The sequence below is a fragment of the Schistosoma mansoni genome, chromosome 4 (genome assembly GCF_000237925.1).
Source record: "Schistosoma mansoni strain Puerto Rico chromosome 4, complete genome".
NCBI classification, from domain to species: Eukaryota; Metazoa; Platyhelminthes; class Trematoda; order Strigeidida; family Schistosomatidae; genus Schistosoma; species Schistosoma mansoni.
Window position 1 is genome coordinate 28414159 of NC_031498.1, and position 8491 is coordinate 28422649.

Consider the following 8491-nt stretch of genomic DNA (forward strand, 5'->3'; position numbering starts at 1 on the left):
ATGACTTAAGCGAGAAATGTTATGAAAAACCTGTGATCCAATACCAGTGACCTAAGGAAGCTTTACTTTTACGGCTAACATTTTATAAATATCAGGCGAAACAAAAAGAATTTGGACAGATTATGCTCACGAGTGTCCCCTGAGATGAGTATCTTATTCAAGTGGCATGTGATTTATAGCTTTTAATGAAGGATAGCGGCCGGCTCAGTGGTTTATCGGTTAAGTGCTCTGGCGCGAGACTAGTAGGTCCTGGGTTCGAATCTTGCTAGCCGGGATCATGGATGCGCACTGCTGAGGAGTCCCATAATAGGACGAAACGGCCGTCCAGTGATTTCAGGTTTTCCCTGGTGGTCTAGCTTCAACTTACTCATGATCTCAACTATATAAAATTACTAAAATCTCCACGAAAGCCCCTTCTGAAAATTCTGTAGATTTTAAAAGTTATCTCTATTACAAACAAATCAATTAAAGAATATTTGAGATACAAATAGTATTGATTGACTCTGACGTTTTAGTAAAGAACTTTACAAGTATACACACAACTCTATACAGGATTGAAATCTGAGTTGTTTTCATCTTGAAGGTGGATGTAACATTATTCAATAAAATTCAGTTGGAATACGTTGTATCACATTGCTAAATAGTTGGTTTCTGATAATAGCGTGGAATTCATAAATGATTTACTAGTTTACTTCTAATTTTGTCTATTTTCATCGGTAACCATTTCCTGCTAGAATGTTCATAGATTCACTTTGAAGGTAGTTTCTACTGAACATACTATTCATTATTTATTCAAGAGTATTTTTGATAAGATTTTTCAGTGCTACTTGATTTTCAGCAATAAATAAACAAACATGATTATTAATAAAGAAATATATATTGTTGAGTCATTACATAAGAGGACAATAAACCATTCTTAATTGTTGTGTTTTACTGGGGAAATGAGATCATTATGGTTATAGAATAAATAAACTATGGTTAGAATAATAATCCATAATGCGTGTTTTGTTTTATTTGTGACTGGTCATCTGATTGTACTTGCATCCTAGTGTTGGTGTTTACACCGGGACTCGAACTTAGCAAACAGTAAACTAGGGATTTGATGCTAAAGATAGTGAGATGCATGTATCTCAGGTTTAGGAATACTAAGTAGGATGAAATGCAAGTTATAAGACCTACCGCCATCCATAATCTATCTATTCAATAAATTTTGTGATAAAAGGACTATATCATAGGATATATGCCGACAAAAATTGGTTAAGAATTATTCCTGAATATCAACAATAAGATAATTCAAATCATTACTAATAAGGATGTAGTTGCAATTATATTACAATGTAGTTGGATAAATCGATTGTTAGAAAGTTCACTCATGACCATCCCAATCAAATTATTCTGATGGGCGATTCCGGTTAATTAATTGATGAAACAACTTCTTCATACAGATTCTAACAAGTCAACTGACTATGGGACGGGTAAACCAAAGCTTGTCATACGAATTCTCCAACCATCAGCTTTATATTTAGCAAGATTCTAAACCAATCTACCAAATAATACTCAATACAATAAGATGAAAGTCAATATCTCTGTAAAAAAATGTTTTAGGAAAGCTTAAATTTTGTTTCCAGGTCAGTAAACATATTGCTTCACAGTAAATCATTACTTAAATAGATAGATTTCATGTCAAAAGTATGTTAACTATAAAAAATTACGGCTTCAATAATTAACATACTTTACTTATCCAAGTATTCATCTCTAACATTACAATATCACAAATAACAGTATGAACAGTCAAAAGATAACTGAAATCATTTTAAAGCTACTTTAATTGATTTTCCATGATAACTTGAGCAAGTTACAAATGATACTTTATTAAGAATTCTAGGATTCGAACTAGCCACTTTGCAGTTTTATGGTAAAGTAAATTATACATATCTAAAACTGGACGAAGAGGAAGACCTGTCTTGTGAACTTTGGGTAGACCATAGAGCTATATTGGGCGCACTACCAGACAGTTGAACCAAAGAGTTAGTAAACACCTCCCTTCGTGGTTAGGAAAAGGTATTGTCAAGTCAATACGGATCTCGGTTCTTTCACATTTGATTGATAGCGGTCATAAAGTTGACAGAAATTAGACTTTATTAAGAGTTGATTTGTGTGACAAAAATCATATTTCATTTGTTACAACTAAAATCATTACTTTATAGGGATTGATACAAGAAGATAAATTCATATAATTCAACTTATTATCACAATTACTTTATTCTATGATTTGGAAAACAGAATTGTCAAAAATCATGAAGATAAACACTAAGTGTTTTTAAATGATAAATTTTAAGAATGATTTTTCAAACTGATAATTCGTTGGATTCATGAGTCGATCTAAGTTAGACCACTATTGGAAACCTAGAAACATTGGACGACCGTTTCGTCCTAGTGTGGGACTCCTCAACCGTGCACTCACTTTTCCGGACACGGGATATGAGTACAGGACCTTCGGTCTCGCGCACAAACGTCCGACCTCTAGACCACTGAGCTGGCATCTAACAGTGTTAATGTCTAACTTCAATCGGCCCATGATCTTGCGCAAACCTTCATGAATTAACTATTTACGTCACTACAATCTTAACAAATTCCCATTCTGGAAATTTGTAGAGAAGTTAAGAATGACAAAACAATGTTGGTTTAGTCGATCGGCTATTATTACCAACTCATACCTAATGTCGAGTATGTAAACTTGTAAATTGACCAATTAAGTTGTTTTTTTATTTATAAACGGAACTTGGAAGATATATTACTCTGGTGTTAATTTTTCAAAACAATCGAATTCTTATCCTTGATTTCTTTTTGTTTATTACATTATATCTGAGTTATTGGATCACGAATTGAGAATCGACATATCATTCCAGAACGTATTAAAAGTGAAACAATGATATGTATGAGCACCTCTATCCCTGAATGAACTGATTGTTTGTACATTTGATAGCCTTTTGATACGCCTTATGGAAGTTTATCTCTATTCAATAACTTACTCAACCTCTGCGTAATTCCAATTGAGCGAAGCATTTAAAGTAATTAACTGTAGTGGAATCAATATTTCTCCCCTTTAAACACTTTGAGTTTAGTGAGTGGTTATTTATCTAAACCAGGTGGGACTCATCGACATTGCTCATCCACGATCCCGCCTCGCGAGATTCGGATCCAGGACCTACCAGTCTCGCGCCAGAGCACTTAACCGATAAACCACTGAGCCGTCCGGCATCCAACGGTGTTAATGTCTAACTTCAACCAATCCACGATTTTGAGCAACCGTTCACCAATGGTCTTTAGTGAGTTGTTATCTCACAACAGACGTGGTTGAACTCCACTGGTTACTGCTTCTCACTAGAACTCCAGGTCATGTACCTTGAAGTCAGTCCTGGGTTCGAATCTCGTGAGACGGGATCGTGGATGTGCACTGCTGAGGAGTCCCACAATAGGACGAAACGGCTTTCCAGTGCTCCAGGTTTTCCATGGCCGTCTAGCTTCAATTGACTCATGATCTTAACTATAAAATCACTAAAATCTCCACGAAACCCCCCTTTGATAAAGCTTTTTTCATTTATTTCAGCTACAAATATTGATCTACATATCAAAAGATAATTACATAATTGACTTGTAGTCGACAAATTTACTACTGATTGAGTTACGTAATAAAGCAACTTATTGTAGACCTGAAAGCAACCTGTTCCTATTGTTTTTATTTTAGGACTATTCACAAGTGCTCCCCCATGATCTTATACAGGATACTGAGTTATTGTTGTGAACATGATACAATTAAATCACTGATCTGAAATATGATAGTCCTTTCTTACAACTCTAGTCCTGAATTTAGCGCTATCATTATATAATACTATAAGTACATAACTGCACCTCTCTCAATATACTCGATTCCTCAGGTCACAGCTTTTTACTGAAACCACTTAAGAGTTCTAAAACTAAGATGAAGTATCTGGGTGGCTTTCATTAGTTTTTTATAGTTCTTCAGTAAACCTTCATTTAAATAACTAGTTAGTATGATATTTCCATGTAACAGTTTAGTGACTACTGTGTTTTTGCTAAGTATTGTCTAGTTAATTGTAATTTAGTGGTTTGGGAAACTTACCTTAAGTTATGATGTTTATAAATTTTGAGGATTTTATCGATCAACTTTGAAAATCTAACTCTAACTGGATTATGTCTTCATCAAATGTAGACATATGAAATGTCGATTTTAATTGTATTAGATCTTTATCGCAAGTGTAACCAGAAATTTGGTGGACAGATTAAGAATCTGAGTCAACAGAAATTATTGTACATACAAATATTAATCCACAAGTAGCGTTGTGTGAATTACTTGTGGGAACAGATATAAGTAGTATGTAGAGGGATTGAAAGTAGAATGCTCACAGATAAAAGAAAGTGAGAAGAAAAAAGGCAAAATGAAAAGCAGTCAAAATGTAGATAAAAATAAAGGAACTATGGAGTTTGTAAGAGACAACTTAAGGAAGATGGGCAAATAGTGTATTTAATGTAATGTTTTTATATTTTACAAATACGCATTTTTGATCAGAGGGGGTTTTGTGGAGAATTTAGTATTTTCATAGTTGAAATCATGAGTCAATTGAAGCTAGACCACCATCGAAAACCTGGAAGCTGTAGACGGCCGTTTCGTCCTATTATGTGACTCCTAAGCAGTGCGCATCCACGATCCCGCACTCAAAAAATACACATTTATTAATCGCTTGTTCGTTACAGTGGCACTTAAGCAATTTTGTTGCATCAGTGTTAGAATTCTAGTCAGTTTTAAGTTTCAGACATGAAAAACCAGCTCGCCGTTTAGGAAACTGAGTATTCTCAAATTAAAATAGTAATAGGAAGGATTTGAGCATTTTACAAATGACACGTTAACAACTCATAATTGATTTTTTAGATTAGTAATTTTGGTCATACAAAGTCACCAAGGTGACTCTTGGGAAAGTTTATACTTCCTTTCCTAATATAATTATATGTTATTCTTACTTTAAACGTTTCTGTTCTGTTTGTTTTATTGTCAAGGCAATGATAAAAAAACACAGTCTATCAATGATATTCATTGGTTGGAACAAATACTTCTGGAATATATGGTCACATTAGAAGAAACCAGTGAAAAATCTAATTCCAGTCCGAACTCATCATTACAGAGTTGTCAGACTATGAGTACCAATCTTTCGGATAACTTGAATACTACTACAACTACCACTTGTACTAATGTATTCAACTGTAGCAATATTGGTAACAATAGCAGTAGTAATAATAATAATAATAGTAGCAACAATGTCAGCAACAGCAACAGTAGCACTGTTATCCCTATTAATGCACCATCCATGATACATACACTAATTAATAAACTATTAAATATAACTAAAGAATCAATTATTTTCTTTGTATCTAATCAATTAGGTAATTCAGTTGAAGATTTATTCAACAATCTTGTCAAAATCTCACAAACATAATTCCAATGTTTCTAGAACAAACAAAAAAATTTTTTTTGTTTTGTTTTGTTTTTCCTATTTTATTTTTTCTTTTCTTTCATACTTTATCTTCAATTTACTTTTCAATTGTTTATAAGTATTATTATCATTATTACTACCATGATTGGTTAATTAACTAATATATATATATATATATACATAATCTTTTGTTTTAATGAATGCGCCCCGAGTAAATTGAACACATTAAACATAATAATAATTATTATTATCATTACTACTCATTGAATATATACTACTAATAAATCAATAATTAAATTGTTATTTCTACCTCATAAAGAATGACAATTTTTTTACATTTTTGTTTTTGGCTTATCTAATTGACTAACGTTCCATTTGTTTCATGTTTTCGATTATTTTCTATCACTCTCTTTCATTTACCAGCTTTTTTTCTAAAACCGTTGATTCAAATAGTTCGTTTATCTTTGAAGATTGATTGAAGAAGAAATATTGTTGAAATAATTCACATGACAAAATTGTTTCCCAAAACGACGGTTACTTTGTTATTATTATTATTATTATTATTATTATTATTTTACACTTGCTTTCTCCAAGTTCTCATATGGTTGTTACGATTTTGTTGTTGTTGCTGTTATTGTTTTAATCACTCTATATACATAGTTCATTCAGTCTCATAATTTCACTATTCTATCTCCCCCTCTCTCCTTTTCTTATCATTACTATTATTATTATTACTATTACTGTCGATAATGCCGGTGAAATTGAAAAAAAAAACAGCATAAGTGAAATAATTATTTATTTGACAATAATACTGACTATAGTAAATACATTTTTTTGACCCCTTATGAATGGATATTGATTTACTGGATAATTTTTGTTTCCTTGTTCATCATTACTACTATTACGTCTTGTAATCATTTCTATGATTTGCTTTTCTTTCATAACTTCTTAATATTCCTGTTTCCATGAAAGTATCACCTCTCCTTTGTTGAGTTGTCCTAAATACGGTTATATGTTGGATAAAAGTAGTAACAAGTTGATAAAGATTGGGCATCTTGTTGTGTGTGTGTGTGTGCGGTTTGTTTCTTATTTTTTTTTTATAGACACTAAAAGAAATCTTGATTGTCTCTTCAGCTTTTTCTTTTCTTAGTATACACTTGTTTGTTTTTCCTATCTTCCAAATCTTTATTTTTTTTTCCAGTTTTTTTTAATTCACCATACTTTGTTATTTTCCTTTTGGATTAATTATTGTTATCAGGTTGGGTAAAGAGATGGGGTAATAAAAATTCTCAAATACTGGGTCATCTTGAACTGTGTTTTTTTGATAACAGAAAAAGATTCAAATTATCCTATCGTTGATATTCACGACTAAATTTTGATCTGCTTCAGTTGACATAGGCAGAACATGAGTGGATTGCCTTGATATAGCCATTATGTCAGAAGATTTCAATAGAAGAAATGTAATGCGATCAACAGTGAATTACTAACAACGAGGTGAACCAAATCATACCTCAAGACAATTTAAATAATACGTCTGTTGGAGCTATTGTCTAGGTAGACTCGACAGGTTAGTGGATAACTCGGTGGGCGTTTGAGACGAAAGATACTAGTTTCGGTTTCTGACATGAACATAAGCACTAAGATCCAGATATATCCAACTGACGAATCCCAAATGGGACTAGACTCCTACCCTGTGTGCTAATATTAGCCACAATCTTTCTGGTCTTTAAAAAGTCCTGAATATTTTTACTTATTCAGTAATGGCGTATATGTCATCAAATTGAAAAGCAATTTTAGATACGCAGAATATTTTCAAAAAGATTCTAAATAACTGTTAAGTATGACGCATGTAAGTATCAGTACAATTCCAGTAGGTTTTATACTAATGTGCTGACCATTTAGGAATTATTGTAAGAGTTGAGCTATTTACAATAGTGTCCAGGAAATCGTTTAACAATGTTACATATTATTTGGTACTCAGTCATCAACAAGACTTACCTTCGTCGTGAAGCTAGTAAAGTACAAATGTAAATCAGGAAAGATGCAAATATATAGGATGCAGAAATATTTACCTGTTTAATTCCGTCCATATTCTGTCAGAATAATACACTAAAATGAGAGGCGAATATATAAATGCTCTCCGAGGTCAAGGAAGAATTAAGGTTGATGTCCTTTCCAACAACCAGAGCAACAACTTTTATAGGTACATGGAATGTCCAGACAATGTGGGAGGATCAGTCAAATAGCAACATAAATAAGGAGATACAAATTGGCAATATTTGGAATCAGCGAAACTCATTGGACCCAAGCTGGACAGAAAAGGCTGGAGATGGGAGGGATGTTGCTGGACTCTGGTCACAAAGAGGAAAATGCTCCTCACACTCATGGAATCGCTCTGATGCTGTACAAAGAAGCACAAGGAAATATGAGACAGTTACATAACACAACGAAGAAACTAGCAGGGAAATATAGTAAACCAGAGAAACCGATCAAAGAGAAAGAAGGCAAGACAATCACTGAAATTGAAGAACTGGAAAACAGATGGGTAGAATAACTCAAAGAACTCTTGAATTGACCAGCTCCATTGAATCCACTGAACATTGGACTGACACACACAGACCCTCCTATAGATGTCACTCTACAAACGACGAAAGAAATCAGGATGGTCATCAGACAAATCAACAGTGGGAAAGTGGCAGGACCTGACAATACACCAGCTGAAGCACTAAAGTCAGACATGGAAGTACTGCAAGCATGTTGCACTTTCTATTCAGGAAGATTTGGAAGGAAGAGCAAGTGCCGATGGACTGGAAAGATGGATGACTCATCAAGATGCCAAAGAAAGGAGATCTGAGAAAATGTGAGAACCACAGAGACATCCCACTACTGTCAATACCAGGAACAGTTTCCAACAGAGTATTGCTGAACCAAATGAAAGACGCAGTAAACGCCCAACTTCGAGATCAATATGCTGCATTCCG

The 8491-nt window shown here is 33.5% G+C and overlaps 1 protein-coding gene across 1 annotated transcript in view; it reads left to right on the plus strand.

Moving 5' to 3' along the window:
• Positions 1-6755, plus strand: part of Smp_131160 (hypothetical protein) — a gene marked incomplete at both ends in the record, with an annotated part of 7569 nt that extends 814 nt beyond the window's left edge. Inside the window, 2 exons of the mRNA XM_018797401.1 lie at positions 5077-5262; positions 6712-6755. Coding sequence (XP_018652446.1) covers positions 5077-5262; positions 6712-6755 — 230 coding nt within the window. The remainder of the gene's footprint in view (positions 1-5076; positions 5263-6711) is intronic.
• Between the last annotated feature and the right edge of the window lie 1736 nt (positions 6756-8491).